General features: G+C 37.2%; 1 protein-coding gene across 2 annotated transcripts; it reads left to right on the forward strand.

The window, feature by feature from the left end:
- Nucleotides 1-5,217: 5,217 nt before the first annotated feature.
- LOC120081756 (UDP-glycosyltransferase 89A2-like) lies at nucleotides 5,218-7,163 on the forward strand. Of its 2 annotated transcripts, none has more exons than XM_039036908.1 (2): nucleotides 5,218-6,435; nucleotides 6,486-7,163. In XM_039036908.1, the coding sequence occupies exons 1-2, from the start codon at nucleotides 5,445-5,447 to the stop codon at nucleotides 6,911-6,913; spliced, it is 1,419 nt and encodes a 472-aa protein (XP_038892836.1). In that variant the 5' UTR covers nucleotides 5,218-5,444; the 3' UTR covers nucleotides 6,914-7,163. The 2 variants fall into 2 exon arrangements, with proteins under 2 accessions (XP_038892836.1, XP_038892837.1); XM_039036909.1 differs by having other exon boundaries at nucleotides 5,218-6,429; nucleotides 6,480-7,163.
- Nucleotides 7,164-12,942: the final 5,779 nt, after the last annotated feature.

A 12,942-nucleotide genomic window follows, 5' to 3' on the forward strand; every position in this document is an offset into this window, starting at 1 on the left:
GAGATTAGGCGGCAGTTGAAAGAGCTGCTCGAAAGCTTGACGCCCCTTTCTACTTCATCGCCGTAGGTCCTTCTGCACTGCTTGATCCGTTCATTCATCACCGTACCTTTTCAATGAAAGAAGACAAGGTATATGCGCTTAGTCCCCGAGCGGATTCTGTGCTTCTTGCCAATGGGTATATAGGTTGAGTTGAGTGAGCTCCTTTTATGTAGCTCTACCACATGAATAAGCAGATTTAGGAACCGTATAATTCGAATACCGCGAAATGAGAGGCCGGTCTGAGATCGAAGACTCACCAAGCCAGCACAGGTACATTGGCTCGACTTCCCGATAGGAAAGAATGGCTTGTTTGCAGAATTACTAGTCTGACTGTGCTTTCCTAGCCTTTGGCTATTCTTGATTTGATCTTGCCAGGAAGAAGGGCATCCAACAAAAAAATGGAACCTCTCGCAGTATACAAAATAAACTTTGTAGCTGAATACAACCATTTCTTTCCGCCCCACATCTATAGAAGTAGATAAATGGGAATTAATTCTAACTCCCACATGATAAAAAATAGTAAGAGGTCTCGAGCAGAAAATGATCCTATTTGACCGCTATACATTGCTAACATTAGAAAATGGAATAATCGGGAATCTCGAGTAACTGGCCAAGCCGCTAAAGTGGTGATAAACCCCGTCAATAAAATGGGTCCTATGGAAAGTCCATCGATTCCCAATCTCCAGTAAAAATCCAAAAAAGGGATCCATTTATAATCCTCCATCAGTTGGATTAATGGATCGTCTAATTCGAAATGATAACAAAATGCATAGGTTGTTAGAAGCAGCTCGAGTACACAGATACATATAGTATACCATCTCATTACTTTATTTCCTCTATGAGGGAAAAAGAAAAGTAATAAACCTGCAAATATTGGATTGAGGCAAGCTGGTAAGCCACATCAGCCAGTAAGTCACATGAGGCGGCGGCACTTCCATTCTCGGAGGGAGGTCCCGCAATCCTAACTATCGCCGATATCCTCAATACCAAGTCACATAGAACCTTAGTACTCCTTTCTTCAAAGGAATCCAGGACGATTTTGTAGTCCTCACTGAAGTAGGCATCCATCATCTGATCATTGATAGGTTTACCGGGACGAACCATCAAGAGATCAGCAGCATAAGGCATATGAACGTTATCAACCAGCAGGTTTCGGTATCAGCAACAATTAATGGTTTCAACTTAGTGCTAGATACTTTCAGCGCAGTGATATAGGTAAGATTGTTACGATGCTTTCTATTACCAATCTTTCTTGCTCTTATTGGATTGATCTCACACAATTTGCCTTGAATGATTTCTGAAAAAGTGCTTTCTCTCTCCTTTTCTGATAAGGCCTTTTGAGGTATGGAAAGAAGTCTAACCATATTTGATCATCCCTGGACTCTCTCTCAATCTCATCCACGGGTATCCCTCTCAATGGATCCCTCTTGCCAATAATCTTCGTTTGTCCCGGTATTGCTATGGTAGGCAATAATGTAGTAGTTATCGCAAAGCATATCAGCAAATATCAACTCACTATTCCTGCAGGAACAAGAACTACTAGCTACCCAGCTCTTGGCTTGGTAATGCACTCGGGCATAGATCCATTTTTGTACTAATACAAATGCGCACTATCAGGAGCATCTTCCTGCGAGTCTGCCTAGCTATTAGGAAGTAGGGTCCTAGAAACCCGGATATACCTATCCAGCCTTACTAGAAAGATAGTCCCTGGAACTTTCAAGGCTAAGAAGGAAGACCTGGATGATCCGCTCAAACTCGTTTTAGTATTTGCCCTGACTTGAAAGGCCTTCGATCAAGATCTATCAACAGGATTCCCAACGCGTGAGAGGTTAATGCCAGCTACACTAGCTGAAAATCTCTTAATATCAGGGATTCCGCATTCATAGTTATATCCCCCCTGACACTGGGATGTGTAATGAAGCTGCCAAACGGATCGATTATTCAGGACGTTCTGTGATTGTTGTAGGTCCCTTTTCATTACATCGATGTGGATTGCCTCGCGAAATCGCAATAGAGCTTTTCCAGACATTTTGAATTCGTGGTCTAATGCGACAACATTTTGCTTCGAACATAGGAGTTGCTAAGAGTCAAATTCGGGATAAAGAACCCATTGTATGGGAAATACTTCAGGGAGTTATGCAGGGCCATCCCGTATTGCTAAATAGAGCGCCTACTCAGCATAGATTAGGCATCCAGGCCTACTTTCCACTTTGTTACTATGGAGCCAGGCGGCAAGCAAGTGAATGTGATCCCGCCCTCTATCAGTCGGTGTGTGTGAGCTTCGCTCCAACCCTGACCGCCCATCTTATGAGTCCATTCTTGTCGCAGTTGTTGGTTTGTTGTACTATTCTGTACCTCTCTCGATTGATAGAAAGACGTTCGGGAGCTGGGAGGGCAAGATAAAAGGAAAGATCATGCAAGCAATGAGCCAACATAAAGAACCGCGCGACGAAAGGGAGATCAATCAAAAAATAGGCCATGAATGAAGAAGTAGTGGGCCTTTCACCCTCTTTCTAGTGACTCGGGGAGCTCGCTCTGTAGCGTTGTCACATAAGATAAGCACGCCGCCCGCCTGCTGGCCGGGCAAATCGAAGTTCTCTTCCGAGAATTTTCTGCCGAGATCATCGTCGGTTAATCTATTTATGATGAGCTAACTGACTGAAACCTTTCGTCGCGAAGAACTTATTGTTGAAGATATCAAAATGGTTTATATTTTGGTGGACTTTTCGGGGCTCAAATGTGAATATGGAGATTAGATTATTCTAGTCTAAGGTTTTGTCTATTATTTATTTTTTTCTTTTAGTTTTGGACTCGAGTAGTGAGCTTTTTAAATAGGTTGCCTAATTTTAAATTGGGAAAGATTAGATGAGTTACTTGTCTTTTTTCTTAAAAAAAAGTACGCATAGAAATAGATACGTCAAATCGCGTGTCAGATACGTATCTGGAAAGTATATGAAAATATAAATACATCAAATCGCGTGTTAGATACGTATCTGGGAAGTATCTGGAACTATCAGTATCTGATACGTGTCTGATACTGATTCTTTGCCTCATATGAAGTATCTGTGCTTCATAGATTATTTGTGATAAAGCATTTATCTTGAAAAATGGTGTTGATATATGTTCTGCAACAAATGAAAATATTTTATGTGTACTAAGGCTGCTAGTATCTAAAATGCTCCATAAAGTTGAAATGTTCAACACCGCAATTACACAAAACAAAAGAAGGAAAGTTTCTCCAAGAGAAAATGCTCATCTTTGACATCTAAGACTAGGTCATATTAATCCCAATAGGATTTAAAGGTTGGTTAAGAATGCACTTATAAACGAGTTAGAAGAAAAATATTTACCAATATGTGAATCTTGTCTAGAAGGAAAAATGACAAAACAACCTTTTACTGGAAAAGGTTATAGAGCCAAAGAACCCTTGGAGCTTATACATTCAGACCTTTGTGGTTCGATGAATATTAAAATAAGGGAAAATTTTGAATACTTCGTCACTTTTATTGACGATTATTCTAGATATGAGTATGTTTACCTAATACAACATGAGTATGATGCATTTGAAAAGTTCAAAAAGTATAAGGTTGAAATTGAAAATTTATTAGGTAAAAGGATAAAAATACTTCAATTAGATCGAGGTGGAGAGTACATGGATAATATGACAATTATGTGAAGTTTGCCAACACATACATCTCTTAAAATAACAATTTTTTAACAATTTTTTCTTTGTTAATGCTTTTACCTACATTTAGCTTGGAATCTCTAGTGATCTTGGTAATGTTTTTGACAACTAAGATAGAAGAAAAGCCTAAGAGATTTTTAATTACAGTGTATTTTAAGGAAAAAAGGATAGACTTCAAATACGAATGCAAAGAGGCTAGAGTTTCGTTTTGTATTAAACTACAAACCTAAACTATAAGAAATTTAAGCTAATTTAGGTATCTTCATTTTAACCATTGATATAATCTAATGCATGATAGGATAAAATTGCTATACAATGAGGGATGGATCTATGAAGGGACCAGGGACACTTGTCCCCTAACATCGGGTTATTTTACCAATATATATATATATATATATATGATTTTTTTATTAAATATAAAATATAATTTAGTTAATAGGCAATATCTGCTTGGGGATTTTTTTTTTTAATCAATTTTTGTTGCTTAAAATTTCATATATTATATATAATAGCTTAAAATACTTCATTCCAAAAAAAAAAAAAAATTGTTTGTAATGGAACCTCACAATTTCAATTTTGTAGTCAATAGTTACATTAAGTTCAAAAATTATAGATGACACAAATGGATGAAAATTTTAACCTTATATAAGGTTGTGCTCCCTAACATGAAATTCTGTACATCAATCTAATTTAATAGAATTATATTTTAAAATTAAGATTAATTTTTATTTCTTTGTTTTCTTCTCATTTTCAATGGACAGAGAAAAAAACAAACGATAAGCCTGAAATCATATTAAATCATACCAACTAAATAATTTTTGGTTGAGAAAATTTGGCCGACGCCCCACAGCCTGTCTTACTTACTTCAAGACCCCCTTAAAAAAATAATAATAATAATTTATTAAAAACTTGTTTTGTTAAAAAAAAAAAAAAAAAACAATAATTTAATGGAATCCAAGGTGAGATTGTGGTTTGAAAATTAAAATCCGATTGTTCCCATTGATAAAATAATGGATAACAAATGAATTGGCTTACTTTTTATAATACAATTGAAGATAGGAGGATTCAAATCACAGATCTCTTATAAATTACCAACATATTCAAATGTTAATTGAGTTGGGAGAGAGAAGAAATAAAAAATTTAATTTAAAATAGCTTATACTATTTAAAATAATAAAAACTAACAACTAAAAATTTACATTCTAAAAACTTAAAAGTAAAACACACATTTTCTTCCAAATTGGAGACTAAAAACTCAATTTTTCCCCAGAAAAAAAAAATATACAACCGATAGACACAAAAAAAAAATTAATTTTAGAATCAGTTGCTTTTTAAATTTTTTTAATTTATTTTGATTTCAAATTTTTCTTTTAAATTAAAGCTTCATCAGCCTAGTATTTTTCATAGTACAAGTACAACAACTGCATGCACCTTTAGACTCAAATATCGAAGCTTCACAAGCTTATTAATAATTAATATATATTGATATTTTAAAAAAAAAAACATGTATAATTTATTTTGAGTGGAAGAAGAAAACGGAGATCCACACATGTAAAATTCAGAAAAACAAAAACTGGAGGAGCTATTTATTCTCTCTCATTCTCATCACATTGTGCAGCGGAGTTTATAGTCATCTCCCAATTTGTTATCACCTATTAGCTGAGATAAGGTGAAAATTCTGGGCTCATCAAGCTTCCTCTATCAGCCTTAATCTGAAACAATGTCATCTTCACCGCCGCCGTCGACAACCCGCCGCCACCTGCTGGTTTTTCCTTTTCCAGCTCAAGGCCATATGCTCCCGCTTCTCGATCTCACCCATCATTTAGCCTCTCATGGCGGCTTCACCATCACCATCTTGGTTACTCCCAAAAACCTCTCAGTCCTTCACCCCCTTCTTTCCGCTCACTCCTCCGACTCTGTTCGCACTCTGGTTCTTCCCTTACCCCATCATCCCAAATTGCCTAATGGCGTTGAAAACATCAAAGATATCGGCAACCATGGCAATGTTCCTATCTTGTTGGCTCTCCGTCAGCTCCATGATCCCATTGTTGAGTGGTTCAACTCCCACTCTTCTCCTCCCAACGCCATCATTTCCGATTTCTTCCTCGGCTGGACTCAATCCCTCGCCGACCGTCTTCAAATTCCCAGGATTGTTTTCTACTCCTCTGGTGCCTTCCTCGTTAATGTCATGGATTACTGCTGGATTCACACAAAAACAACTAATCTTCGTTCTTCTATTACGATTCCTAACATACCCAACTCACCCTCTTTCGAAAGAGAGCATTGGTCGTTCATGTCCCTGAAATACCAGGATTCAGACCCTGATTGGGTTCTATTGAGGGATGATGCCATGGCTAATGCAAACAGTTGGGGTAGTGTTTTCAATACGTTCGAGAATTTGGAGCATGACTATTTGGAGCATTTAAGGAAGGAAAGGGGGGAAGGGCGTGTATTTGGAGTTGGGCCGCTGAATCTCATCGGCGATAAGGATGGGCGTAACCCAATTAGAGATTCGAGTTTAAAGGTACTGACATGGCTTGATGGATGCCCTGATGATTCGGTGGTTTACGTTTGTTTTGGGAGTCAAAAGAAATTGAATCGGCAGCAAATGGAAGCACTGGCTTCTGGGCTTGAGAAAAGCGGTACTCGATTCGTGTGGGTGGTTCAGACAATTCACCAAACAGATGGTGGATTCAATGGAATACCAATTGGTTTTGAGGATCGTGTGTCAGATCGGGGAATATTNATGGAATACCAATTGGTTTTGAGGATCGTGTGTCAGATCGGGGAATATTGGTGAAGGGATGGGCGCCGCAAGTGGCGATACTAAACCACCGAGCCGTGGGGGGGTTTCTGAGTCACTGTGGCTGGAACTCGGTGCTTGAGAGTATAGTGGGCGGAGTAATGATACTTGGTTGGCCCATGGAAGCGGACCAATTTATTAATGCGAGGCTATTGGTAGAAGAGTTGGGAGTGGCGGTGCGCGTTTGCGAGGGGACGAACTCGGTGCCTGAATCGGACGAGTTGGGGAAGGTAATCGCCGAGTCTATGAGCGGAGATTCGCCGGAGAAGATGAAAGCGAAAGCGCTGAAAAGAGAGGCGGTAGAGGCAGTGAGGAGCAATGGGAGTTCATGGAAAGACATGCAAGACTTGGTCAATAAGCTGATTCACCTTCCTCTAAGGACATGACATTACCTCATCCTCATGTATTTGGACTTCGAAAATTGGGCAAAATAAGTTACCATTTGTTTTTTTGACCTATTTTTTTAAACAAATTTTTTCATGCAAACATGATTGTATAATTACTCTTACGTCCCTTATCACCAACCTACAAAATTAATTTACATTTTTCACTTAAAATTAATTTATCCAAAAACCATTAACACAAAATTATTCACACAAAAAATTCTCCATCAAATTTGATTTGTTTACAACCCTACAAAAAGTTCTCTTCATCAAATTGTTTTTAGAACGAAATTCATTAAGTCCAAAACTTGTATCTCACAGAGTTGTAATTTTGTACACTATGTCGTAAGAAGGTATATATTTCATTTTTTTTTATGTATTCTCAATAGTTCACTAATTTTTGGGAAAATTGAAAAAACTAAATGATGTTTTTGGAGTTTGATTTATCCTTGTTTTGTTGATTGTTTCTTTTTATTATTATTTTTTTTTAATAATGGCTTGCATTTGATTTTATTTATAAATCTATATTAAAAAAATTTTAATAGCAATTTTTTTTAAGATACCCGATTGGGCTTCACCAGGTATTCACCAGGCAGGAAGCAAATGAGTTCAAATTACCTGGTCGAGCTTCATCGGGAACAAATAAATGTCAGAATAAATTTAACCCAACTGGGCTTTACCGGGGATTCACCGAGTAGAAAGAAAAGTAGTTCAAATTACCCGGTCGGGCTTCACCGGGAGCAAAATAAATGCTTGAATAAGTTTGATTCCCGGCCGAGCTTCACCGGGTTGTTGTGTTTTATATCCTAAAACTCGTGGTTTGTAAACAATAGAACTTATTCTGAAAATTCAATAAGTTGTTATTAAATAGATGTTTTGCTTATTAGAAATCCAATAAACCTAAAAGTCCCTTGACTATTACACGAGTACTTGAACTTTATGTAGAGACATAAAAGTGGATCAGGTTCGAGTAAAAAGTCAAAATGATCTATAGTATATGAATAAGGTTGGGTGCCTTATTCTGGTAACACTATTGGATGTGGCATGCTCTGTAGTTGTTACAAAGAGTTGTAAAGTGCTACAAACGAAGTGATCCAAATTCGTACATGTTATGACATGAGGAGTGGGGGTGTCCTTGTGCAAAAAGGTTTGTACAAGATCGGACCACGAAATTAGTCACTCTTACTTTATAACGTTGATTGTTGTTTAAGACTAACTATTTCAAAGCGATTACCTAAGTAACTTGATCCCAATCCTGAGCTAACTATGAACTCCTGTTTATTCGAGATTATTCTTAGATTTGCATAGGTGAAGGTTGACTCAACAATACCAACTCAATAACCTCTTATTTCAGGGGTAAGACCGGATGGATAACTGGGGACATAGAGTGCAAGAAGGAACTCACTCCTACCCGCTGTTAGAGATAGTAGAGAGGTTGTTCCTTTAAGTGTTGATTCTAGGTCTTGAACAAGGGGCCCCACCCTCTCATTGGCCAGAGAGGGACTCGATTTGTTGATTAGATCACAAATCAATTGTTCATTAGAGGATCAGTGGGACTTAAGGAACAAGAGGTAATTTCGGGGATAAAACAGAGACTTGACCCAACCGTTATTACGAACAACCTGTGAAGGGTTAACTTACTAATCATGATTATATCGAGTGGACATAATATATCTATAGTGAGGGGAGTTCAACTATGGGCTTTAGTGGAGTGACCCATTAGTTAACGAATGGGGGTTAGTTCAGTCTAATGAGTTTAGCCGATTAATCTCGAATAGGTGGAACCCATGATCTGTAGGTTCGCAAGGTCCCCCTACTAGCTCGGAAATGGATTAGCTCTAGAGTAGTATGATAAGTTACTTTGAAATGTTCAAATTAGAATTAAACGGAATTGGAGAATTAATATTTAAATATGAATTTAATATATGAAGGTGAATTTGTGTAAAATTAATTTAATATTTGATATTAAATTAATTAGAATTATTTAAGTTATTATTTATTAATTTTATTAGATAAATTAATTTTATAAAATTAATAATATTTTCAATTTTAGAAAATAAATTGATTTATGAAATCAATTTTTGAAAAGTTGAAAAAGAAGAAAAACACAAAATGAAATTCGAGTTTTTCCATCATCATCTTCAAGTTGCTCACACTAAACCCACCATATTTAAGCTTCAAATACTTCAAGCATGAGCTGCATCTCATGCAGCCATTCTCATTGCATAATGGAATGTAATATATTGAAGAGATTGGAGTGAAATTGAGGTAATGCAATCGTAAGAATTTTTGCTGAAAAATTCGGTTGAAGAAGGTGTTCTTCAAGTGGGTTATTGTTGAGATATTCTTCAAGTTCCCTTGATTCCAGCTTATTTTGAGTCCCACAACTCAATCTAGAGCACCAAGAGAATAGTAGGGAAGATCTTGAGGTGGTCTACAATAAGATTTGGAGAGAATTTGTAACTGGAAATCGAAATTTCAAGAGTTCTACAAAGGTATGACTTGAAACCCATTTATTTCTACTAGAACATGCTTTCGTTCCTACCGAAATTAATGAATTAGAATGCTTATTGATCCTTGTCACTTCTGCTGCGTGCTGATACAATCCAACAATTGGTATCAAAGCATCATTTAAGCATTTATTTCAGTTTAATTTTGGTGTGGTAGGTGTTTTATATGAGTTATATGAAACTGTTGTACTGATATGGTTTTCTGAGTTTTGGCTTTTCATTTCCCTTTGATTTCTCAATTAAATTTGTAATTGGCTCTTGTTTGATGAGCTTATATGTGTTCCCAAGAGTCTGTAATTTTTTTTGAAATCATTAGAGTTGAAATTAAATTGTAATTGAAGAAACAAGTGAAGAAGGCCGAGTTGCAGATTTTAGTTTTTCAGCCTCTGTTCATATCGTCGTTGAGGTTTAGTGCTAGACGATCGTTTAACCTCGGGCGTTAGACGATGTGAAGAAAAGCTAGACGATCGTGTAGTTACAAGCGTTGAGCGTTGAAGTGTTATGCACTAGACGATCGTGTACCTGTGGGAGCTAAACGATGCGTTGAATTGCTACGCGATGGCACTACACGATCGTGTAGCTTTGCGTGGGAGCTAAACGATGGGTTGAAGTGCTATGTGATAGCACTACACGATCGTTTACCCTTGAGCAGTAGCTAAGTGATGCGTTGAGGTGCTATGCAATAGCACTACACGATCGTTTACCTTTATGCACATGTTAAACGATCAATAAGAGGCGTTATGCGATGGCGCTCAGCATTCGTGTTGTATTTGTCTAGCATTAGACGACTTTGCTGCATTATAGTGTTAGACACTAAGCGATCGTGTAGTGTTGTCCGACACTAGACAATGACACTATGGGATAGAAGGAAGATACACGATCGTGTAGCTTGGTCAGGCGCTATGTATTGGCTGCTACACGATCACGCAAACGCTAAACGATCAGGAAAACGCATGATGATGGTTGTCATTGCTAAACGATGAGCCTTAGCGAGATATTGAGCATGGAGTGAGAGCAGTCGGTTCGACCAATTCTCTTGAGGTCTGGTATGATTCAGCCTCAAATGGTTTTTTGCTGGTTTGGTTCAGACTTTGCTGGTTCGATTTAGACGGTTTGGAGCGATTCAAGCTGTTTTGTAATAATTAGGATTTTGTTTGTTTGTTTATGCCAAAACTAAAACCATATCAATCCGTGTTTAATTATTTATGCATTTGATGTATGTTATAATTAAATAAATCTTGTATGTGCATATAGTATGCCATGTAGAATCCCACCATAGAAAGCAAATTACTTGCACTGAAAGTATGTTATAAAATGTTATAATATATAGTATGCATGTTAGGGTTTATTGTATTTAATATAATTGTTATATTAAATATTGAATGTTTTTATGTATATTGTGGATGTTTAGTATATCTAAAGTTTTATAAGTTGTTATAAAATTGGGTTAGATGTTTAAAATCCATAACAAAGAACAATTGCATGCTCACATAGGTTAACCACTCGTTTTAATAGTTAAAATAGGTCGTTAAACTTATAAAACTCGAGTTATAAACTCAACCGGTATATAATCTTGTCGAAGGCTGGGGGTATTTAAGTTGACGGTCTACGGAACACCTCCTACCTGGGGATTATGTGAATTATTGAGCGTTGGTAACGGGTTTTATGAGCATACGTGAGCAATGTGAGGTAATAAAACGATTTATCACCTAGACATCGTAGGTTTAAATCCATTTATAAGTGTTATACTTGGATAAACCACATAAACTTAGGGTTGTTTTTATTAGCCGAAAAAGAACCTAAGTATAAATTTACCTTTTTAATAGAACACTTCAGTGGTAGTTCAATAACTTCTATATGATAAAGATATTAGAAAACTTCAGTGGGAGATTAATAACATATACGATACGTTATTTTTAGCTCTCACATGCCTAAGAGTTCACAGTCTAAATTTAAGTTATACTTCGTGTCACCCTGGGAGTGACCTCCATACGGAAAGTATTTTTTAGCTTAAATCTAGATTTCAGTGAATAAAGGGAAGTTGTTCGAATAGAAATTAAGTATACGATTTCAACTGCCACGTCTCCACATAGTTTACAATATGAGATTCATATGACGCTTCGTGTCACCCTGAGAGTGACCTCCATACAGAAAGTGGATGTATGAGTCAATAACAAGGTAAACGGGGGAAGTAGTTCATAGTAAGTAGGTGAAGGAAATCTGTCAACATATCCTGCGGTCTCTTCCGTTAGTTTGGACCGTGAGATTCTTATGTTGCGCCTGCTGGTTAGCTTTAAGTGGCCCTTTACTAGTCATTTAACAACGGTTATCCCCACGAAGGGTTGTAATATAGGATTCAGAACAACTCAAGCTCTAGAGATGGATAAGATTTCTTAGGTCCATTCCCAACCTTGACTCTCCACTTCGGTAGCAAACTTGGGGTCGACCTCTAACGTCTGAAAATGGAGGGTTACACTTACAGAATTATTAAGTGTTAATAAATTTTGACCAAAAGCGGTATCTAAATGACTATCGGAATATGAGTTATTCTGGAGATAGTATTTAATCAAGAATGTCTTGCTGTAGTATCGTTGCAAAAGAATAATCTTGGGCACATTATTAAATTGCTAAAATTTGATTGGATTTGAAAGCAATACACTTATAGAATTTGTTTATAATTTCATAATAAGAGTTCGATAATACAATTGTTGGCATCAGATAAACTGATCGGGGATAATTATGTAACCTGGAAATCAAATTTGAACATGATACTTGTGATAGACGATTTGTGGTTTGTCTTAACAGAGGATTGTCCTCCCATCCGAGCTCTAATACAAACTGAACTATTCGAGATGCATATGATAGATGGATTAGTATATCCTCGCCAACATATCTGATGTTTTGACAAAGAAACATGAGGATATGGGTACTGCCAAAGAGATTATGGAATCTCTACATGGGATGTTTGGACAACCGTCCTTCACCTTAAGGCATGATGCCATAAAGTACGTTTACAACAGCCGCATGAAAGAGGGGGCCTCTGTTCGTGAACATATCCTGGACATGATGGTCCACTTTAATATGATAGAAGTAAACTACGTTGTTGTTGACGAGAGACGTCAAGTCGGTTTTATTCTAGAATCTCTTCCAAAGAGTTTTATGCAATTCAGTACGAATGCACTGATGAATAAAATTGAATATAATTTGACGACTCTGCTGAATGAGCTACAGGCTTACCAGACTATGTTGAGAACTAAGTATCTGGAATCAGAAGTAAATGTTACTACTGCTGAGAAAAGGGGAACATCCTTCAAGCCTGACGTTGCCTCATCTTCACAGAGTAAGAGTATTCCTGTTAAGAAGGGCAAAGGGAAAGGGAAGACGAAACCTGCTGGAAAGAAAGGCAAGAAAAACGCTGCAGATAAAGGAAAGTGTTTCCACTGCAACGAAGAATGGCACTGGAAAAGAAACTACCCTCAGTACCATGTCGAGAAGAGAGCAGAGAAAGCAAACTAGTTCTTA

Source organism: Benincasa hispida, chromosome 7 (genome assembly GCF_009727055.1).
Source record: "Benincasa hispida cultivar B227 chromosome 7, ASM972705v1, whole genome shotgun sequence".
NCBI lineage: Eukaryota > Viridiplantae > Streptophyta > Magnoliopsida > Cucurbitales > Cucurbitaceae > Benincasa > Benincasa hispida.